This window comes from Lepus europaeus, chromosome 17, assembly GCF_033115175.1.
Source record: "Lepus europaeus isolate LE1 chromosome 17, mLepTim1.pri, whole genome shotgun sequence".
Taxonomy (NCBI): domain Eukaryota; kingdom Metazoa; phylum Chordata; class Mammalia; order Lagomorpha; family Leporidae; genus Lepus; species Lepus europaeus.
In genome coordinates, this window is record NC_084843.1 from 27,756,205 (window position 1) to 27,781,464 (window position 25,260).

The following is a 25,260-nucleotide window of genomic DNA, read 5'->3' on the forward strand; positions in this document are numbered from 1 at the left end:
GGCTCGGGAAGGCCCTTTCCTTCCATTCTTGCTCTGGGCTGGGCACTGTGTAGGCACTGGAGTATATGACGGCAAAGGAAGAGAAAGCATATGTTTGGTGCACAAGCATGGTAGAGACTCAAAGGAAGGGTGGCCAGCCTACCTGGGGACACCAGCTCCTCCCTCTGCCTGTTCCCTGCAGGTTTGGCATCTTTGACCCTGGGCCGTCACTGAGGTGGGAGTTGGAACTGAGTCATTTCCAACTCTGAATGGAGGTTCTAGCAGAAGCCTTGTAACGGGGAGACTCTGAGTAGTGCCTTTGGAAGAGCCAGCAGAGCAGGACTGGTACCTGTTTTCATGTAGTTGACCTGCGAGCTGCTGAGCTGGGGCCCCGTCGTGAGGGGAGAGGGCCTGGAGGACGCAGGCTGACGCTCTCAGAGCAGATCAGGAGCAGAGTGCGAGGTTCCAGTGCAGCTGCCACAGAGGTTGGTGCACTGAGGGCAGTGCAGTGTGCGTGGTGCGCAAATCGTACCCCACTGGCTCCTTTTCAAAGCACGTCATCTGGTGTTTCCCAAGAAAGGACTCTGGGTGTGTAGGCAACAGGTCCAGGGTGCAGCTGCAGCACTTGGAGTCAGTTCACAGAAGCTTTGGCTGTGGCGTTCTGTTCTTTCTGCCTCATGGACTCATTGTGGGATATGGTGCAACCTGTGGGTGTTCCAGAGCGGGGAATTCTTGCCTTCCCCCGCTCCACGTGTTGGCTGTACTCTCTGGGGACACCGTACTTGGACGTGCCTTTTAAAATCTTCTGACTTGGAAGGTGGCTGGTCCGCGGTTTTTGCCTCATTTTTCCCAGTGACCGTGGGAATGGGGGAGTGGGGAGGAGACAGAGAAGTTACGGGTGGTGGTGAAGCCAGTCCACCCCCTATGAGCCCTGGGTAGGCCTGTGGTTTGGGTGTGAATCCTGATGAGTGTTCCCCCAATAGGACCTGGCTCAGTTCTGCTTGACTGTTGCTCAGATGGATTTTTTTTTTTTTAACATTTATTTATTTAATTGAGAGGAAGAGCTACAGATAGAGAGAGGGAGAGACAGAGATCTTCTATCTGCTGGTTCACTCCCCAAATGGCCACAATGGCCAGGGTGGGCCAGGCCAAAGCCAGGAGCCAAGCACTTCTTCCAGATCTTCTATGTGGGTGCAAAGGCCCAAACACTTGGGCCATCTTCCACTGCTTTCCCAGGCCCTTAGCAGGGAGCTGGATCAGAAGATGAGCAGCCAGGACACAAACTGGTGCCCATATGGGATGCCAACGCTGCAGGTGGAAGCTCAGCGCCAGGCCCTGGATTTTTTTTTAAACTGAGTGTTAAATGTGATTAAATTCTCAGGTCTGCGAAAGTGCCAGGAAGATCCTCCCCCTTCCCTTCCCTTTCCTCTTGTGCAGTGGTTAGGCAAGCAAATAAGGCAGGTTGTGGAAATAGAAGTTTCAGGGTGTCGTGTCCAGCAATGAAGAAAGGCTCTCATGAGGTCGGAGGTGAGGGACACTTGTCCTGGTGTCAGGGCCAGGGGTGGGTGGACTGAAGAGAGGACGCCAGAAGTCCCTAGCAAGAGAGTTTGCAGCCCCCAGCCCAACCCACCCCTGCCCCACCTGCTGGGAGGTCAGAGCTGTGGGAGTGGCAGGGATTAAAGTTCCAGGTTCCTCCCGCCCTCTCTCTATTGATTTAGGCCTGGGACCAGTCAGAGGCCTCCTCAAGAGGCGGCTGTGCCTGTGCTGGCGCCCTTCACCTGGCCCCCACCCCTCAAAAGTCTGGAGAGCCCACTTGCCCGCCTGAATGGTTTCCAAGTGTCTATTATGTTTCCAGCCCAGGTAATTGGCTTTCCTAGTTATTAATGGATTACCCTAAAGAGAAGAATGTCCAGGGAGGTGAAGGCTGCACCTCCTGACTTTGTCATTTGGTTCTTCAGTATCCTGTGGCTGCTTCCCAGGCTGGGAGTCGCTTGTGCTGTGGCAAGAGTGACCGGGCAATGTAACAGGCCAGGAGCAGGTCCCTGGAAGGTCTAGGCTTGAGGAGAGCCCCAGGTCGCTCAAATGGCCTTGTTGGCAGCCTGGGGCTGAAAAGCAGATACCTCCGTTATAATTGTGCTTGCAAACCAGTGACTTGGCCAGTGCAGACCAGTGACTTGGCCAGTGCCTGCCCTCTGCTCCCTGGACAGCAACTGGCAGTCAGCTCCACCCAGCCAAACCCACTGGCTTCCTCAGAGCCTTTCCTGTGGAAATCCAGCTCCTGCTGACCACTGTGGGAGCAGAGCGCCACAGGTGCTGGGCAAAGCAGCTGGGCAGCAGCCCCCCTTGGCTGACGTCATCAGCGTGCCCAGTCTCCCTTCTCACGCGACACCTGTAGGGACATGGCACAGCCCTGCCCAGGGATCCTGGGTGACAGACTGTTTTCGACCCTCCTGCTAGTCCTGAAAGCTTCCCCTCCCCACCTCTGCCACATCCTTGGACCAAGGAGTGGTCTGGCTCCTGGGGCCAAGGTCTGGTCCTAGCGCAGGGGCTGCCCTGGCGCAGTGCGCGGATCCTTACACTGTGCCTGTGCTGCTACTCTAAAGGATTCTCTGCAGATTGCATGCGTTGACCTTTAGAGGTGTTGAAGAGACATTCTGGGGCGGGGCGGTGAGTGTATCACCCTTACCTCCTCGCAGGGTATTTGTCATTGTCCTCAGAGGACTCTGCCTGACTCCCAGCTCACTCCCAGCAGCCCTGGCTGCCTGGCCCCTGCAGTCCTCACCCTCCCCAACCCCACACACTAGCAGACACCCCTCTGTGGGATTGACTCACCTGTCCTACTTCCCTTTACTCAGTTTGGTGCCTTTAGCCTGCCTTTGCCCTGGGGTGGAGGCAGGCCCAGTGGTTTAAGACACTGCCTGGGACACCTGGACTACACATCAGCACCCTGCTGATGCACACTCTGGGAGGCAGCAGGTGATGGCTCAAGTGCTTGGGCCCCCACTACCCACGTGGGAGACCTGAGTTGAGTTCAGGCTCCTGGCTTTGGCCTGAACCAGCCCTTTCTGTTTTGGGGAGGGAACCAGTGGGTAGGAAATACCTCTCTCTTTCAAATAAAAATAAACTATTTTTAAAAATTATTTATTTAAAAGGCAGAGTTACAGAGAGGAAGAGAGAGAGAGAGAGAGAGAGAGAGAGAGAGAGAGAGAAATGAATGAATGAGAATATCTTCCATCTACTGATTCATTCCCCAGATGGCTGCAAAGACCAGAGCTGAGCCAGGCCAAAGCCAGGAGCTTCATCTGGGTCTCCCACATGAGTAGCAGGGAACCAAACACTTGGGCCATCTTCTGCTGCTTTCCCCAGGCCATTAGCAGGGAGCTGGATCAGAGGTGAAGCAGCCGGGACATGAACTGGCACCCATTTGGGATGCCAGTACTGCAGGCAATAGCTTTAACCACTGCTGTACCATCACATCAGCCCCAAACTTGTGTTCTTAAAACAGTTTTCTTCCCGCCTTTTGCCAAGCAAACTCCCGGTTCCTCCTTTGGACACCCCAGCCACAAATCGTGGGCCTTCAGAAAGGCCAAGGACAAGGGTGGCTAGGAGTGTGGTTAACAGGAGATGGACTGATGAGACCCCAAGGAGGTCTCTTTTCTTCTGAATGTTCAGAACCCTAACCCTCCCCTCCCCAGGTCATGGGGCCGACCCCCCTCCCCCAATTCTGTTCTGTAAAGGGAGGCTCCTGGCCTGGGAGATGTGAATGTGCCACTCCAGGGGAGGGTGTGGCACCCAGAGCTTCAGGTGCTTAAGCCTGGTGCCGTTAGGGTGCCACACTGAGGAGCCTGGCTTTGGTTCCTGGTTTCAGCTCCTGACTCCAGCTTCCTGCTGGTGCAGGCCCTGGGAGGAAGCTCAGGTGGTGGGTCCCTGCCACCCAGGTGCGAGTCTTGGATTGAATTCCTGGCTCCTGGCTTTGGCCCACTTCTGGCTATTGTGGCCATTTGGTGAATGAGGCAGTGGATGGAGCAGGGGTCTCTTGTCTTCCTCTAGAATAAATAAAAAGTCCACCCTTTGTGTGTGTGTGTGTGTTATTTATTTATTTTTTAAGATATATTTATTTGAAAGGCAGAGTTAGGGAGAGAGGTAGAAAGAGAAAGATCTTTTGTCCACTGATTCACTTCCCTGCAATGACTGGAGCTAGGCTAGACCAAAGCCAGGAGCCAGGAGTTTCTTCTGGGTCTACTGGGTCTACCTGGATAAGAGGACCAAGCACTTGGGCCATCCTCTGCTACGTTTCCAGACCATTAGGGAGCTGGGTCAGAAGTGGAGCAGCAGGGACATGAACTGTCACCCACATTGGGATGCTGGCGTTACAGGCGGTGTCTTTACTTGCTAAGCCCCAGCACTGGCACAATAAATAAATTTTAAAAACCTGTCAGAAGGGGCCAGTGCTGTAGTGTAGTAGGTTAAGCCTCTGCCTACAGCGCCAGCATCCCATATGGGCTACCAGCTCGAGTCCTGGCTGCTCCACTTCAGATTCAACTCCCTGCTAATGGCCTGGGAAAGCAGCAGAGGATGGTCCAAGTGCTTGGGCCCCTGCAACCACGTGGGAGACCCGGAAGAAGCTCCTGGCTTCAGATCAGACCAGCTCTGGCCATTGCAGCCATTGGGGAGTGAGCCAGCTAATGGAAGTCCTCTCTCTCTGTAACTCTGCCTCTCAAGTAAATAAATAAATAAATCACTTTAAAAATGTCCATGCGAGCTCCCACAGGCCAGATCTCACTCTGCACTCCTCTTCCTTCGCAGCTCTTTTGTGACTGGAACGGCTTGTTGTGGGCACTTCTCACCCCTGAGAATCTGGGACCTCAACAGGTAAGAGATTCCTGAGCCACTGTGGCTTCCAGTGGGGTGGGCTGGAGTGGCCCCGGGGCAGAACGCCTCGGGTGGCCCAGGGGTCTGGGCGAGGCTGAGAAGCGCTCCTGCCAGCCTCGGCCTTGCGTGGTGCCTTCTCACGTGGAGCCCTTCGGGGCCGGCTTGAGCAGACCACTGGAGTAGTTTATGGTAGGGAACTGCTCTCACGTGGAACTCAGGGTCACGATCTGTGCTCATTCTTTCTCTGAGGAGTGCCTGACTCTCAGAGATGAGTTGTAAAACAAGGAAATTAAGGTGGCCCAGGGACCCATACGTGGAATTGTACACAGTGGTTTAAATACATCTAGGTTCTAGTCACATCCCCTGCCGTGGCTGCTGTGACATACTGCCATCTGATGACCCGCCAAATGTTGGTTTTTTTTTTAAAGATTTATTTATTTATTTAAAAGGCAGAGTTACAGAGACGCAGAGATAGAGAAAAGTCTCCCACCTGCTGGTTCACTCCCCAGATGGCTGCTATGGCTAGAGCTGTGCCAATCCAGAGCCAGAAGCTTCCTCCCAGTCACCCTCATGGGTACAGGGGCACAGGCACTTGGGCCATCTTCCACTGCTTTCCCAGGTGCATTAGCAGAGCTGGATCAGAAGTGGAGCAGCTGAGACTTGAACCTGCACCCATATAGGATGCTGGCACTGCAGGCAGAGGTTTAACGTACTAAGCCACAGCACTGGCCCATCCTTTTGAGTTTTAGCACATGTATAGAGTCATGGAACCATTCACTCCATTGGCACAGAAGTCCTCCCCCCGACCCACAACTTCATCAGCAAAGCCTTCTACCTCCCCTTCTTGTTCCTAACTCTTGGCAACCACTTTGTTCTCTATATAATTTTGTTATTCTGGAATGTTAGATAAATGGAAGTGTCACCTTTTGCGATTGAATTTTTAAGCCACAGAAGTATTTGTGTGTGTTAATAGCTCATCCACTATGGCAGAATAGTATGCTATGGATTACCACCCAAGGACTTTCAGCCGCTGAATGACTAGTGCAAACACAAGCATTAGGGAATCTGTGTACAGGTTTTGATGTGGGCATACATTGTCATTGCTTGGGATAGATGCCAAGGAGTATAATCACTGGTTTTTTGGAAAGTGTATGTTTAGTTTTTACCTGCCAAACTACTTCCAGAGTATTATTTAAGTTTAGCTTTTTCTAATAGGTGTGATACATCTCATCATGGTTTGGATTTGCATTTCCCTAATAGCTAATGATGTTGAACATGTTAAGAGACTTCAAAGAGTCTATGGAAAACTGGAATTGAAGGAGAAGTTTGGGTTGAGTGTTTAGCCTAGAGTTAAGGCTCTGGCAAGTGTCTACCACTGGGATGCCTGGAAACGGGTCCTGACTCTGCTCTTGATGCCAGCCTCTGGGGGGGGGGGGGGGTCCTGGGCGGGCAGTTCAGAGACAGGCCAGCTACTGGCGTTGTCACCTGCTGCCTTCTCGGCTGTGCTTTAACATGAAGCCGAAATCAGGGGTGGGGTGACTCGAACCCAGGTACTCAGTAAGGGATGGGGGCATCCCAAGCAGTGTCTTCAATGCTATGCCAAATGCCCATTCCTTAACATTGTTTTGCACCAAAACAAACATCTTTTAGTTTCATTTTCCATTAACTTTCTGAAATACCCTCATATTTTCACCTGCATATTTGTCATCTGTATATTCTCTTTGGCAGAATGTCTATTCATGACTTTTGCCTGTTGGATTGCTTGCTTTCTTATTTTCTAATTTTAAAAATTCATTTGGTCCGTGTATCCATTTGCTGGGTGTGGGAGAAAAAAACAGAAGAAAAATTATTTGGCGGAGTCAGAGGAGGAGACGGGGAAAGAGAGAGAGAAGTTCCCATCTACTGGTTCAACCCCCCAGATGCCCACGATAGCCAGGGCTCAGCCAGGCTGAAACCAAGAACCTGGATCCCAACCCAGATCTCCTACCTGAGCAAACACTGCGGCCTCTCAGGTCTGAACCAGCAGGAATCTGGAATGAGGAGTGAGCTGGCAGCCAGAACGAGGCCCTCAGATGTGGGACATGCGTGCCCTAAGCAGCGGCCAGCCACCATGCCCAACACTCACTGCTTTTCTTCCCTGCTGAGTTTAGTTCTTTGTCAGCTACACCGTTTGCAGTGACCTCCCAACCTAGAGCTTGTCTTTATCCTCCTAACAGCATCTCTGCAAAGCAAACATTGTAAATTTTGACGTCCAGATGCCCCATATTTTCTTCTATAGGTTGCGCTTTGGGTGTGAAATCTAAGAACTCTGCACAGCCTAGTTCCCGTGGTCTAGGTTTTAAAGGCCCTAACTTATAGCAGCAGGGAACATGGATGTTTTTTTCATGCTTCCTACCTCAGTTGCTCTGGCCTTGTCTTCTTTTTCCTCATCTCCTTAGGAAAGTGTTAGCTATATCTTTTGTCTGAAAAAATCCATTGATAGTTTTTCCTAAAGATTTACTTGTGAAAAGAGATTTTTCTCTTTTTTGGCTGCTGTTTTATATTTGAGAGGAAAAGAAACCAAGAGAGCTCCCATCTGCTGGTTCACCACCCACATGCTGACTACAGCCAGGGCTGGACCAGGCTGAAGCTAGAAGCTAGGAGCTCAATCTGGGTCTCCGACATGGCAGGCAGGGACCCCAGTGCTGGAGCCCACTGCGCCCCAGGGTGTGCGTCAGAAGCTGAGTATTGAACCTAGGCACTTCTATATGCGATGTGGGCATCGTAAGTGGCTTAATGCCCATCACACGGGTGATAGTTTTTTAATTTTCTTTCAAACAGAAGTTTTTATTAGCAATTAGTTGTCCTTCTCCTGTAATGACAATGATCAGAATAAGGTTTACCTCGTCATTGTGTCGTATGGAAGCAATGCCCAGCTGTTGCTGAAATTATTTGATGAAACCACAATGCAGCTGCACTATTTTTGAGATGATGATACTATTTATTATGCACAGCTAGAGGATTTTTGGCTGATCCAGACAATGAAAGAGTGTGCCTTTCTTTTCTGATAAAACATTACTTAAGAAGCTCGTGATGTGTAAACTGCACAAGTGGAAACTCAGGACTTATACTGGCCCAGTGCGCACTGTACCAGCTTAGATCCGAGGTGCTGTGAGCAACCTTGGAACGCGTGCTTTGCGACTGACTGACTTTTTGAATAGCTGCTTTTCGGCTTCACTAAGAGCATCTTAAACAGAGGAGAAACTATCAGTACTTACATAGCATTCTTTGAACTGCTCCTGTTAGGAAAATGTCCTGCAGTACTTAAAGACGATCTTGTAACTGTACTGAGTCCCTCCTGTATCCGCGAGACACTTAAGAAACTGTCACACAGATTGCCAGATGTGTGTGAAAGTTTAGAAAACTTTAGCATGCTGCAGGTACATGAATCCTGTCCCAAATCATAGTGTCTTTGTTTGCACCAACAGTTGGGGCTATCGTGTGTTTCAGAAATAGAATATTCCATGGCTAAAGACAATTAGGAGAGAATGTGTTTGGGTGTTTGCTGTGGGAGATGAAGGGGCATCCTGGGAGTGGAGGACAGAGACACTGCAAATGCTGTGCATTTTGTCTTACACAGAACATCAGGAAAAGCAATGCTCTTGTCTTAAAAAAAAAAAAAAAAAAAGACACAAAAGGCTTTAGAACTTCTATTTTAGCTGGGAAAATAGTGCACGTTCCAGGTACAAGGACAGAGGTTTATAAGTGAAGGGCCTTCCCTGCTGCTACCCAGTGCCAGCCATTAAGTTTTGCTGAATCTTTTTCTGAAAATCTTTGTATAAAATGCACATGCAGGTCCTCCTACAGATGGGAAGTAATATCCTCAAGTATTTTCCCCTCAGTAATATATCCGGTCATTTTTTAGTATCCTAACTAGTTCATTGTTTGTTGCTATCACTGTTTTCTGATTTCCTTTTCTATCATCTGTTAATGTTAACAGTGCTGCAGTGAGCAATCTGGGATCCATTCTGTCTGTGTGGGTTGGAGTCTGGAATGTTGGACCAAATTCCTCAGGAGTACATTTGCAGGGCCACAGGCTGTGTGCGTGGTAGATGTGGATAATGACCACCAAGATTCAGCTGTAAGCCAGTCGCCCCAGCGTTCACACTGCCAGCAACAAGGAGAGAGGGCGGCCGTTCTGGGCCGAGGCTCTGGGCCAGTGTCAGCGCAGCCCTAGCGCCGCGGAGCAGGGGCTCTGTCTGTCCTCACTGCCTAACGCTCGCAGGGGGCCTGTGAGCCAGGCATCCTTTTTACTGATAAGGAGACTAAAACTGAGTTGCAGAATGGTTGCTTACCTTGCCTGCCTACAAGTCACAGGGCGAGTTAAGTGGCTTGAGATTCGGGGCTTGTCTGAAGTGGTGAGAGGTGGGGCCTGCAGCTAGCTGGAAGGGCACAGGTTCCAGGATATAGATGTGAACATCTACCTCAGCGAGAGGGAAACCAAGAAACCATGTAAAATGTGTTCTTACGGGCAAAGCGCTGTTGAGAAAAGCAAGCACACCCTCATGGGAAATGTGGTTTTGCTGACAGTTCTCTCGGGAGGGTCATCGAAGGACAGGGTTAGGAAACTTGCTACTCCCCAGTCGGTTCACAGCTGTGAGGGATGGAGGCCTGCCCTTCTCTAGGGCACGGTTGCTTCCTGGTGCTGTGCAGGTGAGCTGAACGCAGGACCAGCCGTTCCCTGCCACCGCCTCTGCTGGGCTGGAAGCCCTAGGGCGTCAGTTGGTCCTCACAAAGCAGGTCAGGTAGCTGCCACCTCTGTCAAAACAGCTGGAAGTCCTGGGATGATCACGGCCTTAGACGACACGGAGCACCCAGCTGCGTGCCTCCACAGCGGGTGGGGCTGGGGCTCAGTGAGCCAGGGGCCTGCGAGTCTGCTCGGCTACCGCCTCCCCATCCTGGCCGTGCTAGCTTATGCTTGTGCTCTCAGGCTGGTTTAGGGCAGCTCCAGCAACTGGTAAGGGGAAAAGGCGGAGGCCCTGCGCTACCTGCCACCCTATCTGAAATGAGGAGCCCCTGATCAGACTTCTGCAGCTGTGTGCCACTGGCTGCCCTGGCCCAACCCTGGCAAAGGGAATGGAACGACCAGTACAGCAGGAGACAGGAATGGCTGCGTGGGTGACCTACGTTGTAGGCTCACACTGGTTCCAGACCCAGTCTCCTGTGACGTCTCCTCTCATTTCTCCCTCTAGAATGGAGCTGCTCACAGCTCAGTACTGGAAGGGCTGGTGTGGCTGAGGAGTGGCAGGTGCTCCCACCTCCATCATCTCAGTCTTCTGCTTTTGTTCATGGGGCCAGCGGTCACTTCTCGCTGTTGTTGGCCTGGCGGACACTTCTTGAGTGCCTGCAATGTAGGGGTTCCTATGGCTGTGAGGCTGAGCTCACGTGAGCATACCCCACCAAACCTGTCACCACCCTGCCAGCTCTGGATGCCGCTGTGGTGGGAGGGTCTCCTCCTTTTGCCAGGGCATGTGCCGGGAGGCCCCGTGGCCTGGCAGAGCCGGGCTCCACAACGGCTCTGCAGCTTCCCAGCTCTGCGATCTGGGGCCTCCCTGGGCTTGTCTCCACACTTGTAAAGTGGGAATTCATCCTCTCTGCCTAACAACTAGCAAGGAAAATTTTTGTGAAAAGCACCCCCAGAGTACCCGTCCCCTTGCGGGCACTGAGCCGGGACAAGCCACATCATTCTTTCTTCCTCCCCACCCACAGGCATCTTTCGTGCTAGTCCGTGGGATCTGTGGAGGCTCACACGGTCTGTGGCCTTGTGAGAGGGGACCTCTGACCATGGCAGAGAAGGTTCTTGCAGTAGGGCTGCAGCTCACACAGGCAGGCACTGCTGCAGAAGGCCTTGGCCTTGGCCCCATCAGCTGCCGGGGCCCAGACTGGCACGCAGAGCAGGGCGTGGTCCGGGCAGATCTCCCCAGCCAGCTTTGCCGTGAAGGGTGGGTCACCCGAGTGGCTTCTTCTGCATGTGGCTGCCTTGATCAGGGTACTCCCAGCCTCAGACTCGTGGTCCAGGGGAATTTGAAGGCACTGATTTTCTTGGATGTCCTTCTCTAGAGAAAACCTTAGATCTCACCAAACCCCCAAACACTACGTCTACTCACCCAGAATGAGCCCAAGCCAGAGTGGGCCGCAGATAGCAGTGGCCTCCAGGCTCACTGGAGCCAGAGAAAAGGGCCCACTGCATCCTCCGCTGGCCTGCCCATCACTTGGCACCGCCTCCTCCCTGCCCCTCCCCCCCGGGAGGAACGAGGAGGCCCTGTAGAAACTTCCCTCCTTCCCCAGGGAAGCTTGGGGACCAAGGGCGTGAGGACAGAAGCCTTGTCTTGGTGGAGGCGGCTGCTTCTGGTGGGAGGAAGTGAATGGATGAGACGATCCTGGAGCTGTCTCCCAGAGAAGCCTGAGCAGATAATAAAGCCATGTAGAAAATAGGATTAAGGGAATGAACAGGCAGGACCGAGTTTGATCTTTCAATAACCCCAAAGCCTGAGTGACAGGCATTCTGCCAGGTGGAGCAGCATCGCCGGCAGGACTCGGGCTGGGCGGCGTGTGGTGCTGCTGGATTCCTTGCTTTGAACCTGTCCCCGCTGAAACCCGAGCAGCGCCTTGCTTTTCTTTCATGTGTGTGCTGACTTGGGTAGAGTGGAGCCCTGGAGGGGCAGCTGTGCCCTGAGCATTGGCCTCCAGGGCCTTCCCTCAGGACAGCGGGGGACTGGCACCCTCAGAGGCACCCTGCCAGACAGAGCACTCCCACTGCTGGAGCCAGCCACGTCTCCATGCGTCTCCCAGCTACCTGTCCCCGGACAGCCTACACTACTCTTCAGAATGCCTGGGCACCCCTTGAGGGTCACCATGGCTTCCTCAGCCCATGAAGGCCCCTTGAATCTGTTCTCCCAGTGGGCTAGGCTGGGGGTACTGGCTAGAGCATGCAAGTTGGAAGGTGGTATGGGTAGTCACTGCCCAGGTGGCAGGGAGCCCCTCCATCTGTCTCTTGGAGCTGGGCATCATGGGTTGGGGCCAAGGACAGCAGATTTCTAGCTGGTCTAAACAAGAAAGATAGAGTCCTTCACCCAGCCTTGGGGTTCCAGAGGGCTCCTGCTTCCAGTGCAGGCGGTCTTAAGGCCCAGTCTCCAACCTCCGAGTTCCAGGCATCCTGCACCTCCATGCTGCCAAGCTGGGCTCACAGCCATCCACTCAAGCGTCTTGAGGTTGGCCTGGTGGATCCGTCAAGTTCTGAGCAACCGAGCCTGGGATCTTGTGTTCTGTTTGTGCTGGAGCAGCCCCCATGGCAGCACCCAGTGTTGACTCTGGGGCATACGTCCTGGTCACTAGAAGGCTGAGGTGGGTCCGACAGCCCCATGGGCTTGCTCTTGTGTGGGTTTTATGTTTTCTGCCAAGGCGACATTAGAGTTCGGATCTAGCATTGGTATCCTGAGAGCAGGGCATGACTGGGGGCAGGTGGGGTTCTGAACAGAGAAGTCCAGAATCCCAGGCCTGAAGGTGGCACAAAGGCCCCTGCTACAGCCCTAAGCCTTCCTGGGGGCACTGACTCCTTGGGGGGGGGGGGAGGGGGCACTGTTGCCCTGCTTGTGACTGTATGCACAGCCCTGCACAGTCCTCTTCTCCTTGGGGCCAGGGTCATCCTTGTCCTGCCATTACGCCTGCCCTGGTACCTCTGAGCCCTCAAGTCTCTTCTTTCTCAACAGTGGTGGGAGCAGAATGGGCCTCTAACCCATTTTGATGGGTCCTGTATAGCTTCCCCTCTGAGCCTGGAATACCCTGTCTCTGCCTAATGAAACCCCGCTCCCTCTTCAGCATAAATAGCAACTCCAGCACGCAGGCTCCGCTCTCCCCCAGCTCCTGACCCTGCGACTGGAGCCTGCGGCCCTTTCCCTTGCATGCTGTTAAGAGCACCCACAAGGGCGCATGGCCTGTCAGGGTGTGGCCTGCATGGCTACTCTCTGGGCTGGAAATTACCTTGGGTGCCCGACGCTGGGCACAGGGTAGAATATTAGGGCAACTGATGGCATCTGGCACAGCAAGGGGCACCAGGCTGGAGAGGGAAATCGTGTCTGGAGCATCAGCTGAGCGTCTCTGAGGGTAGGATTAGTGCCCATCCTGCCCAGGTGTGGCTGTCTCTGCCCTGTGCTCCACCCCCACCATGCAGGGGGCCCAGCCCGTCAGGGTGATTACAGGAATTGCCCCCTTTAAAGCACCTGCCTCCTCCTTTGAAAGTATTACTGACAGCTTTTCTCGTTCTCTTTCTTCTTTACGTCTTTAAGGAACCCTGTAATTTCTTTCTCCCTTTCTCCCCCCTTTCCTTTTTTCTTTCTTGTCCCTTCTGTCCCCCGAACTCTTTGAAATTGGCTCTCTGCCTGCTGACACCAAACTGATACTTTGCGTTTCACTTCTCCTTATCCCTTTATGGCAACAGATGTTGAAATTTTGTATCCTTTTATCTGCCCGGCTGCCCCTTCCTGTAATTACGGTCCCCTTGTTAGCAGTACAAAGTGGGCTGCCCAGCCGCCTGGCCTTTGAGCCATTGTGTCTGAACACGTGTGCGCGGGTGGGAGCTGGGGGCTGCGCGCGCACCCAGCCCTCTCACCTGAGGGGGCTGGGCCAGGGATACATTTGGTTTCTGGGGTCTGCTCCCTCGATTCACACTCCAGCGAGGAGGAGGGGCCTGCGGATAGGTAAGGGCGCCGAAGTGGCCAGGGGTCTGCTGGGGCAGGTCCTGTGGTGCTCCTGAGCGAATGGACCCGACACTTGCTTGGGTGCACTAGGAGTAAGGTGCACCCCCCGGCCTTCTGAGTGCTGAGCTGCTCTGTGCACAGTGCTCGGCGCGCAGTATGGATTCGGCAGCCTGCATAGCTGTGTCGTAGGGGCCAGTAGTCGGAGAGCAGGCTGTGCCCCTCTGTGAGCTCCCAGCCCACGAGCCAGACCGCCATCCTCAGTCCCTTGCCCTGGGACCTTACGAAAGCCACTTTTCCTCTGTGGCCTTGCTTTCCTCATCTGCGGTCGGGGCTGGCCCACGACAACGGGTCCCTGTCAGAGCCTCCAGTGCCCCAAGGCCCTCCAGGACCAGAGGCCAGATCCTGCCGGCCTCCAGCCGGGCCAGATCGCCAACACTGCCACAGTCTAGCCTGGCTGCCCTTGTTCTGCACTTTGCTGCTGCTGTTACTTTGGCCCGGGCCATCCCCCTCCTGTCACAATCCTGTCACTTGCTGAAGTCAGTACCCCAGCCAGAGATGTTCTTCCCGTATCTTTCCCTCTCAGAGCCCTGTGGTAGCCCCCAGGTCACACTCGGTACTGCGGGGTAGACACACAAGGCAGTTTCTGTGCCGCACAATGCCTTGTACTGGTTGCTGACGGAGGGAATGAAGGAGCTGCCTCCCATTCGTAGCGACCATGCTGGGGCCAGCCTCTGTCCGTGGGGAGCAGAGGAGCTGTAAGAAGGTGAATCATCACTTTTCCATTCTCTCTCCCCAAAAGCAGTTGCCAAGTTTTGGGGTAGAACATGCCAGACATGGTGTCTTCGAAGCCAAAGGGATCCAGAAATGAGTACCCAGAGGGTCTTCAGGGAGGAGCAGCAGCAGCGGGAACCCAGCCTGTTCGAATGAACCGGAGTGGGAGGCACGCTGTGGGCTGGGAGGTGGGGCTGGCAGTGCCCGAGGAACGCTCTGGTACAGGAGGGGGGGGGCACTCAGGCCAGGGCAAGTGCATGGAGCAGGGCTCCTGGGTTCCGGGTCCTGCGAGGCCCAGACTTGGGCAGGGCTAGGGTGCCAGCACCTTCCCCCAGGGCCTGACTCCAGCTTGGCGCTCAGGGCGTCTCCCAGATGGGGCATCCAGGTTTCCAAGGCCAGTACCTACCCAAAGCTAGATGTCACACAGATGGTGACGGGGATGGGGTGTCGGGGTTTTATTTAGACTTCCCTCTTCTCTGGCAGGGACTGCTTCGCTTCCCTCCAGCTACAGTACAATGCCCTGGCACAGCAGGGTGGGTGGGGATGGGAAGACCAGGTTCCTTTTCAAGGGACAGCTCAAGGACGTGGCCACACTCTGCTTGCTTCTGCCCAGGTGCTGGGGTTCCTGGGGAAAAGCCCGCACACAGCCAGGGCCAAAGGGAACCGGTCTGCAGGCGGCCCCTCCCCAGCCCTGCTCATTCACCAGGCTCACACAGGCGGCCCCATCTGTCTTTATCTTTCCCTGGGTGGAGGGAGAATTGCTGGAGTCGGGCTCAGGGGAGGCTGGGGTGTGCAGGCCCCCCAGGCTTTGTCCACAGGAGCTGGAAGGGAATGGCCTTTTTGTCTGGCCCTCTGGAATGACAGAGCTGGCCCTTGCTCCGTGTCGGGCCGGGGCTCTGAGCAGCAGCCCTGTTCCCACACAAGTTGTGCAACACCAAGGCTCTGCATCCCGCCCACCCCCCCAGAGGGCGAGAAGCATTCTTAACATTCTTTCTAGAGAAAAGGGGAGAACTGTCTGAATTTGGGGGTTGCCACTTCATACAAATTGCAATCTAATCGTTTTTACAAGAACACACTTGCAGTAAGAAAAGGAGCCCAGGAGGAGGGGAAGAGGAGACAAACAGCTGGTTTTGTACCAGTCCCCCAAAGTTGAGGGCTATTGTCACCACGGCTCCCCCTCTCCCCCTCCACCACAGCAGTTGAGCTAGCTTTCTAGTTAAATTGGGCCGGGGGGTGGGGGGCTGCCCAGGGCCCACGGTGCCATTTCTGTTTGTTTTCCCAAATCAAAGCCCCAGCAGGGCTCCGATGGCAGTGCTGGGCCGCTATTGGAAGGGCCGGCCCATTCCCTAGAGCCTGGTGTGTCCGTTTATGCTCTGGACTTAACCTCACGGGCACTGCACAACAGAGCTTTGAGGGTCCAGGGCTCCGAGGCAAAAGAAACTGTATCTTTTTATTGGCCCATTTACAGTGCGTGTGGCCATTTCAGAGTCCAGGGCTGACCCTCGAGGCACGCTCTGGCCTGGTCCTGCTCCCCGGGGGCTGGCGCTCACTTGGCCTCTGGCTCTTCCCCACAGCACATGGGTCCTCGGGACTCTTGTGCATTGGCCAGAGCCACGGCATCTTCCAATGCCGACTCGGATGCTACGGCAGGGGCCCAGGCAGGTGGCTCCGTCTGGGCGCGCCCTGGACACAGTGCCCCTGCCCGGGTCTCCTTCTCTCAGGACCCCAGGCCTGGCGGTGGGCAGGCAGAGCCATGCTGGGCTTCACTCCTCCCAGCCCCCACAGCCTTTCATCTTCTATTTCAAACAAACATGAAATTACTTCTGTAGATTAAAGGGGAGAGCTCCTCAATCATTAAGGCCTCACTAATGGAGGGGGCAGAGCCCCCAAATCTAGAGAGGGAGACCTGTGGAGCAAAACATCCCCTGCGCGGTATACACGAACGTCCCTGTGAAAGGGACTCAGGCCTGCCAGGGTGGTGAATCGTGGCTGGCGGCCTGTCCAGGAAGGCAGGGCTCCCCTGGGGGCTGAGCTCCGTGGTCTCCAGAGGCTGCTGCTATGGGGAGGCAGTTTTCTGTCTGGGCCACCAAGAGGACGATGAGCACTTCTCATTAGGGGGCGCTGGGGCAGGAGTGCCTCCCTGGGGCCTAACCTACCACTGGACAGCAGCTGCCCAGAGCACACAGGGGGAGGCAGGGTGGGCTGAGAGGAGCCCTGGCCTTCTTCCTTGCCGCTTTCAGGGAGGGTGGCAGCCCTGGAGCTGACACCTGCCTTCAGACCATCCACCATGGCTGGCAGCACCGTGAATCCTCTCCACCCCACCCCACCCCACAGCCTCCTGCCTGGGTGTGGTGTGGAGGGTCCGTGGCCTTGTTTCTCATGTGCTGCCACAGGAGAGCCTGGGTCTCAGGGGTGAAGAACACTGAGGCGTGGGGTCTGCAAGGTACCCCCCCCCCCCATCATTCTGCAGAAACTCAACACTTCCACCGTCCCCTGGCCGCAGGGATTAGCGGGTGCACTTGATGTTGAGGGGTAGTTGCTAGGGCCAGGAGGCCCCCCTATGTGGTTGCTAGGGGTCTGGCATCAGGGCGCGGGGTCTGCCCACTGCCGCGGTCACGGAGGGAATTACACAGTCACAAAGCAATTGTTCTTCTCAGTAATCTGCTCTCGGCCACCGGGTGGAGTGAGGGCAGGGGCAGTAGGCTGGAGCCCAGCGGGCTGGGGGCTGTGATCACAGAGGCGTGCTAGCCCCGGGCTGGGGGCCAGGCGGGCCAGGAGCACCAGGGACCGGCCCGCTAAGCTGCTTTCTCAGCGATTTCTCGCCCCAGACACAAAGGTGTTTACTTGTTTTAACATCTCCTGGGACTCCCCTTCTCCCTTTGTGTGGTCTTTATCCTCAACGAGGTTTGAGCCCCAGATTACAGGCAGGAATTAAGGCATTGGACGCAGGCAGCTCAGAACTGCATGACCTGCAGGATCAAGGAGTATAAAGTAACCAAGTGTGTGCGAGGGAGGGGGGCCGACCCCTTCAGCAAGGCCCATTCATCGTCCTGAGAAGGGGCGGCCAGCAGCCGGCTCGCAGGTGTGATGGAGGGGTTTGCTGGCGTCTCACTGAGGCTTTCAGCTGGGGGCTGTGACGCTGGGGGGAGGGGTGGGGCCTGGTACTGGCTGGGTGAGCAGGGTGGGAGGCTGAGGCAGCTCTTCCCTCCGGGAGTCTACAGTAAAGAGAGCTGCGAGGGCCCAATGCCCACCAGCAGGGTAGAAGACTGTGTCCCCAGGGGGAAGGGAGCCCAACTCTGCCCGTCCTCTCCACAGTGGGCAGCTGATGATGCACCTAGGCAGCGACTTCCCCCCAGGAGCGGGGGTGCTGGACGTCATGTACGAGTCCCCTTCCACGCTGCTGTCCTGTGGCTATGATACCTACGTTCGCTACTGGGACCTCCGCACCAGTGCCCGGTGAGTGAGCTGGACAGGTGCGGGGAGCCCTGTGTCAGCCTCAGTTCCAGGTTGTCCCAGTCTCCTTGTTGGGCTGGGAGGGAAGGGAAGGGAAGGTCATATTAGGCTTAGACCCCCCTCTCCTTGGGTAGCCTTGGAGACTGCAGCCACCAGAGCTGTCCCTCAGCATTCTGTCCTGGCCTCCTTTTTAATTAAAAAAAAAAAAAATTGTCTTATTCATTTCAAGACAGAAACACACCCCTATCAACTGGTTCACTCCTCAAACGCCAACAAAAGGAGCCAGCCAGGCTGAAGCCAGGAACTCAATCCTGGTCCCCCATGGAGGTGCACCATCACCTGCTGCCTCCCACGGTGCACACTAGCAGGAAGCTGGAACTGGGCCTCAAACCCCAGCATTCCAACATGGGATGTCGGTGTCCCAAGTGCTGTCTTACCCACTGCACCGAACATCTGCCGCCTGCCAGCCTTTCGTCACTTTTCCACATCAGGAGGCCTGGGACCAGTGGCAGGCCACGTGAACACATACATGAGGGCATCCTCTGTTCTGTGGTCTAGGGCTTGGCAGGAGAGCCCTCTACAGAGGAGGCCTTCTCCATTAAGTTTGGGCTGGGAGAGAAGCCTGAATCACTAGAGTCTAAAAAACCAGAGTGGCTCCCTACCCCTCCTCAGGACCCCCGGGGAAGCTGAGGTGGAAGGTTCCCAAATCTCTCCCTGCATCTCTTCTTGGGACAGGAAATGTGTCATGGAGTGGGAGGAGCCCCACGACAGCACCCTGTACTGCCTGCAGACGGATGGCAACCATCTGCTGGCCACGGGTTCCTCCTACTACGGTGTCGTCCGGCTGTGGGACAGGCGCCAAAGGGCCTGCCTGCATGTAAGTGTCCTGCCCACTTCCGGGTGCAGGGTTCACGGCTGCATGCGGGAGGGGGTGGCGGAAGGCTGCAGTAGCACATGTCCCTGGGTCCAGAGACCACTTGGGAAACTCATCCCTCCCTCCCTCCCTCCCACTAGGCCTTCCCGCTAACATCGACTCCGCTGAGCAGTCCTGTGTACTGCCTGCGTTTCACCACCACACATCTCTACGCTGCACTGTCTTATAACCTCCATGTCCTGGACTTTCAAAATCCGTGACAGTCAGGCCCCCTCGCCTGCGGGCCAGGGCCACCAGCTACTCAGGGACCTCTCTCATCTGGAGGGTGCAGCGATACCTCCTCCCCAACCCTGCTGTGCTCCCAGACCTGTGGCCACCGTGTTCAGGCACTGTAAGCTAGAAGCCATGACTGCTGTGAACCCTGAGGGCAGCCCCCCAATCCTGACTGGGCCTCGTGTCCCTGTCTGGCCAGACTAAGGATCTACCGTGCACCAACAGCCTACAGCCAAGATGAGGCACTCACGCCCTTCCCTGAAGGAGAAGGGATACCCTGCTGGCAGCAGCTAGCTCCTTGGTCAGACCCTACTGTCTAGGGGTGGGAGCTTTATTCCTGGGGCACTGGGGCCTGGTTCTGCTTTGAAACCAAGACAACGGGAATCCAGCCATTCTGAGTGAGTCGCTGAAGCAGGCTGTGGAGACATGCTACCAAATTCCCAATTTTGTAAAAATAAAGCGTGAATGTTCACAGTTCTGGTTCTTTACTGGCTGGACAGATGAGAGGGAGCATCAGGGACACAGATCACAAGGCCACCCTCAGGTTCTAGATCCCAAGGACCAAAGGTTTGTTTTTTTCAGGAAGCCCACCCCTGCCGTTAGCTCTGGTGGTGGGGTGGCTGCCACCCTGTGAGGTACAGGGAAGGGACTGTGGCAGGGCCAAGTCTCCCATCTTAGGACCTTCTGCGAGCTAAGACAGCACAAGGTCTCTTTGAGGCCACTCATGACTGAGGACAGGCAGCTCATGGAGGTGGGCAGGGGGCAGACCATCTGCAGTAACTCACAATGATTTGACTTAGGAAATAAGTCCAGGCATGACACAGGGGCTAGGAAGGCTCTACTGTCCAGTTCCGATGGACTCTGGGTAGCTCCTGAAAGAGAGGAGGCTGCCCCCTGCTGGAAAGACCCAAGCCTTGGAACCTCACAGCACCCTCCATGCTGCAGGTGCAAGGCTCCAGGGCTGGCTACTGGGTCTTGCAGTCCCCATCACTGCCGTGGGCTGTCTTTACCTTCTTGAGTTCCTTCTGTAGCTCTGATTCAGCCACCACGACCTCCTTTGGCTTCTGATACTGGAGATAGAGCAGATGACATATTCAGTCATTGGTGCTGTCACTCTCACTGTACACACCCCCCCCACACACACACACACTCGGGCTCCTTCTGGTCATCTTATTTGTACATGAGGAAATTGAGGCCTATGACATGGAATGATTTGCTCAAGGTCATGTGGCTGCATAGAAACGAACCTTGGACCAGACCCCAAGCCCCGTAATTTCCACCACTTCCCCATCAATCACACGATCAGGTTCCTCCCTGAACCCTCACTGCCCTCCCCGAGGCTCGGTCAGATGCATGTTTTCTGAGAAGCACACACTGGGGCTGGGCACTGCTATGGGGTAGAGGATGGAGAGCAGAAGACGGAGCCTTTTCCCCAGTGCAGTGGCCAATAAATCCGAGAGCAACTTACGGAGATGATCAGGGTACAGTTGGCATGAGCAGTGCTCAGCGAGGACTCCTCCAGGGGTAGCTGATATCTGTCGAGGTCAGGAATGGAGAACTTCTTGTAGTACCTGTGGGGACACCAAGAGGCCATTGGGGCACCAGCTTCCCAGCTGCCAAGCTTCCTCACACCTTCCAACACAGCCAGAGAGGGCAGAGGAACCAGCTAGAACACCAGTATTTGAAGATCTCAGTGGCCCTGGGAAGAAGATGCCAGTCTTCTGGCTAGTCCAGTGGAATAAGGGTAAAACCAGTCATAGTTCTGTGATTAGACCACATACCTAGGTTAAGATTCCCAAAGGGGGCCAGCGTTGTGTTGCAGTGGGTTAAGCCAACGCCTTTGCATCCCATATGGGCACCGGTTTGAGTCCTGGCTGCTCCACCTCTGATCCAGCTCCCTGCTAATGCTCCTGGGAAAGCAGTGGGAAGATGGCCCCGGCACCATCTTTGAGCCCCTGCACCCACATGGGAGACCCAGGAGGAGTTCCAGGCTTTTGGCTTCCACCTGACCTGGCCCTGACCATTACAGCCTTTTGGAAAACAAATCAGCAAGTGGAAGATCTCTGCCTTCCCTCATCTCTCTGTAAGTATGCCTTTCAAATAAAATCTTTAATAATAAAAAAAGACTCTCACAAGTAGGTAGAAGCATCCTGGAATACACAGAGCCCGGCCCCCTGGGCCACTGTACCCCCAGCATCAGGGGGACACCAGAAAATGGGACACAGCATCTAACAAGGGACAGAAGGAGGACATCTAGGGCCCTCCAGAGCTGGGGACCTACAGCTGCCATTTAAGTGGGACTTCACTGAAGGCTCAGCTACCATTTCCGCCTTCAGGGTCTACTCGTAGGCCGAGGAGAAAACTACAGCCATAAGAACGCTCCTTGAGAAGAGAAACCCTGAGACTCACCAGGAAGCTGGAGCTTGGGCTCTGGACTACCTTCCTGGTCCCGGGACACCACTCCTGTTCACACACCACGCGTGCTGCCGGCACTCCACGCAGGAGGGTGCTTAAGACTTCATGTCATAGCTATGGGTGCTGGCCCAGGGCTGAGTGATCTTTTAGAAAAACAAGACACTACTCCCAAGCCTGCAGTGTAGATAACTGGACTTGGTTTTGCCTGGAATTTGACCTTTACCTAACAGGCCACTCAGGCTGAGAAAGATGGCATATCTTACCTGGTTTCCCAGCCAGGTGTCTGTCAGTGAAGTCAGAGTGAAGGTCAGAAGGAAGTTCCTTACTCTGGATCTGAGACTAACACGGCCCCCTCATTTCTCCACTACAGACCCACTGGCATTTTCCTTGGCGGAAGTGTAGCTGAGCCTAGGCCAGGGGCTGCCGGGACTGCCAGACCTGCCGCCTGGGCAAGGCAGCCCCCTCTGCTGCACAGTTGTGTGGGCTGTGGAGGGAACGCCTCAGGCAGGTGCAAACAAACTCAAGTGAGGGCCCTGCAGAGGAAGGGCTTTTAATACTTCACAGGGGCCCGGTCCTCGTGGTGACAGCTGCCCCAGTCCACTTCAAAAGCTCCGATGCCCTGGGGATTGAGAGAGCTGACATCAGGGAGGCACTTCGGCCCCTGGTTCTCCCTGCCCAAATCCCTCCATTCCTCAGAGGCTCTCAGGCCCCTCTCCTCGAAAGTTCCCCACTCCCCATCAAGGTGTTGGGACCCTTGGCAGGAAAAGAATGTTTACTTAAAGGCTGACAGTTCAAAAGGAGTGGGGGCTGGGGGTCCTAATGGCACCACGAGTTACTTTGCTTTCCAAAGCTCTGCCCCAGGGAAAGGCCAGCCATCTGCCTGCTAGGCGGTGGAATGCCTGCCTCACCCCTTCCCAGCCAGCCCAGCTCAAGGCTCTTCCTGGGGCCTTTGCTCTGGCCAGCAAAGGTGGCAGCCACTGATAATAGAGGGGAGTCAAAGGTTAAACAGCAGAGATTAGATGAACACAAAGGCTTGTTAGGAAGTGTTAACATCCTCCCTGCAAATATACACAAAAAGCAGAACCAGGAAAGAGGCAGGCTGGCAGAACCGTTCCCCAGGCTGGGCCAATGGGACTGGAGGGTAGGAAACTCATCATCCCGTGCCCCATCCCCCCATCGCCTGGGGCCTGGCCTCCAGGGCAGCGGCAGGCAGGCAGGCGGCTTCTGGATCTTACCCCCACCTCCAGGCTAGGGGGACCGAGGCCAGCAGGTCCAGAGGCTCAGCTTTGTCTCCCCTCTGCTGTAATGGATTTAATTCACTGGTTGAGGTTAAAAACAGCTTTTCCTTACAGGCAGCACTCAAGGGAGTAGGGGGCATCTGCTTTCTCTTTTCAGGAGCCAGCCCACCCCCTTCTCACTTGCAGGCCCCCAGCCTCAGGGTCTGCCAGAACGGGAACTGCACTTGACTTTCTCGCCAGCCCCTGGACAAGAAAGGGCTCTCACCACGCTTCTGGAAACGTCAGAGGATTGTCTCACACGGCTTTAGGTGGCAGCAGACATGGTACTGCACCATCAGCTGTGGCCCTGGCCCTGGGCTGCGAGCTGGAGATGTAAGCATGGAGGAGAAACAACACTGCATCCTTGCTGAGCAACCCTTGCTTTCTTTTGGCTGACACCAAACCCTGGCAGCAGGATGGCTCCTGGTGCCTTGCAGGTGCCCAGCTCTCACCATCACAACCTCCTTCAACTGTTTTCTGTCCCAGCCACAATGGAAAAGTGAGTGTCTTTCCTAATGCTTATTTGGTGCCAGGCTCTGGTCTAAACACACTTACCTCTCAAAACAACCCTCCAAGTTTGTTCCTTCAATTACCCTCTTTTACAGAAAAGGAAATTGAGGCATGGAAATGTTAGGTAAATGGAGTGGTCCCTTTACATGTGATAATTCTCCCAAGCACCTGACCCTCCACCTCTCCACATTCTCACCAGAGTAACAGATTCCAGCTTCTGTCCAAGGATGGGGCAGATGTGGGGGTGGCCAGCAATGACCAGGTTAGTCTCCTTTGTGATCCACCTGCCCTGCGGGTCCCTGGGTATTCTCTCCAGCACACTGCTGCCAGTCCTGAGCACCGAAAGTCTTCAAAAGACTTACATGGAAGAAAGGCTGGCAGTAGGACTTCTGGCCCTGCCTATCCCCCTGGGACACTTCTGATCCTCACTTTCTTCCTCCAGTCAAGGAGCTGACCTCCACGAACTTCATGTCACCATCAAAGGGCCCAGAACAGGCCCACTCTGTACTTCTCTGCTCCCAGTGCCAGACAGACAACAGCTGCATTTGGCCATTTCAGAATACAAATCCCTGCCATCACTCTCTCCTTTATTTCCTACCCAATTCCTGGCCCTTCCTCAATCAATCTCCTTGCAATGAACTGGGCAAGGCAGCAGAGGCCAGACCTCCAGTGAAAGCACAGCCCTGGTGGCCTGCCCAAGCACCACTACTCCTGCACACCAGCTTGGCCAGAGGCATCCAGAGAAGCTTCCAGCCAGTCCCACTCTTGACAAAACTGGCAGGCAAATCTTCATACACACCAAGGCTCTGGGCAGACTGGACACTCTCACCTCCAGTAGCCCGGCCAGGCTGCCACGATATAAACGTGCATCATCCAGGCTCTCAGGGCCCTATCAAGGACAGGCCTGTTGAATCCAGAGTCCCTAAACTGTTTCACCACAGAATCCTGTTTCCTAGTGATACCTGTTAACACCTACCACAGTGCTTGTATCACTGATGTCAAATGAGCCAAGCTAAGCTCTCTTCAGACTCCAAATTTCCAAAGAATTGTTGGGGACCTGCTTCAGGCTTGCCACAGCGCTGAGTGCTTGTACATACTCGATTCCATGGAATCGCCCAAACAACCCGTGAGGTAGGCATGCATGTTCCCTGACAGATGGGGAAGCCTTGCCCCACACACTGTAGATCATAAGTAGCAAGAGGCCAGGTACACCAACTTTTCCCAACTCCAGCCCCTTGGCTCATTTCGCTTCCAGGCGGAGGCTAAGAACCTTCTTTCTGTACGAAGAACCTTATCGGGGACAGATAGTGCCACACGGCCATCATGGACAGCACTCTCTTCCTTCCCTCACTGTGTTCCCTGGGAACACAACATGATACAATCAATTTCTTCAAGCAAAGCGGCCGACCTAGTTCTTCGGGGAAACATGGGTATGAACAGAGGAACTCTGGCTTTAGTCAGTGACCACTTTGCAGAATGTTAGAACTGTGGCAGGCACAGAACCTGCAGGTGATGGGAGAGGTAAATCAGAGAAATGTGTGTGGTGGTGGTGTGGGGAGGACCACAGATGGCTGTGCAAGTCACTTTCAACAGGTCAGTTCATCACATGGAGTTTTTTTTTTTTTTTTTAAACACATTTAGGTCATTGTTAACATGTAACACTTGAGTAAACAGAAAACCCAGGAGCAGATGTCTGGCCTAGCAGTTAAGCCGCTGGTCGGGACACCTGTGTCCCGCATTAGGGTACCGGGGTTTGATTCCTGGCTCAGGCTCCTGGTTCCAGCTTCCTGCTAACGCAGACCCTCCGCAGCAGCGGCGATGACTCCAGCGACTGCGTCTCTGCTGCCCACACGGAGGCAGGGATGACTGAGTCCCCGCTCCCGGGGTCCAATCCCAGCAGGGGTAGTTGCAAGCATTTGGAGAGTGAACCGGCAGATGGGAGCTCTCTCTCTACCTACCTGTCTCCCTACGTCTCAAAGTTTTTCAATGTTAAAAAACAAACAAACAGGCCGGCGCCGTGGCTTAACATGCTAATACTCCGCCTTGCGGCACCTGCACACCGGGTTCTAGTCCCGGTCAGGGCGCCGGATTCTATCCCGGT

General features: G+C 54.7%; 2 protein-coding genes across 7 annotated transcripts in view; one reads left to right on the forward strand and one right to left on the reverse strand.

The window, feature by feature from the left end:
• The window catches only part of FBXW4 (F-box and WD repeat domain containing 4), a 92,216-nt gene extending 73,267 nt beyond the window's left edge, over positions 1 to 18,949 (forward strand). Inside the window, exons 6-9 of the mRNA XM_062214821.1 lie at positions 4,786 to 4,851; positions 17,673 to 17,813; positions 18,546 to 18,687; positions 18,825 to 18,949. Coding sequence (XP_062070805.1) covers positions 4,786 to 4,851; positions 17,673 to 17,813; positions 18,546 to 18,687; positions 18,825 to 18,944 — 469 coding nt within the window. The 3' untranslated portion in view covers positions 18,945 to 18,949. The remainder of the gene's footprint in view (positions 1 to 4,785; positions 4,852 to 17,672; positions 17,814 to 18,545; positions 18,688 to 18,824) is intronic.
• Positions 2,043 to 25,260, reverse strand: part of DPCD (deleted in primary ciliary dyskinesia homolog (mouse)) — a 45,461-nt gene continuing 22,243 nt past the window's right edge. The window contains exons 5-7 of one of the 6 annotated variants that reach the window (XM_062214818.1): positions 20,426 to 20,528; positions 19,968 to 20,027; positions 2,043 to 2,084 (exon numbers count right to left, since the gene is read on the reverse strand). In XM_062214818.1, coding sequence (XP_062070802.1) covers positions 2,058 to 2,084; positions 19,968 to 20,027; positions 20,426 to 20,528 — 190 coding nt within the window. In that variant the 3' untranslated portion in view covers positions 2,043 to 2,057. Of the gene's footprint in view, positions 2,085 to 10,712; positions 11,294 to 17,296; positions 17,327 to 19,914; positions 20,028 to 20,425; positions 20,563 to 23,882; positions 23,922 to 25,260 lie in introns of those variants that run through there. The other 5 variants (XM_062214815.1, XM_062214814.1, XM_062214819.1 and 2 more) reach the window with 5 other exon arrangements.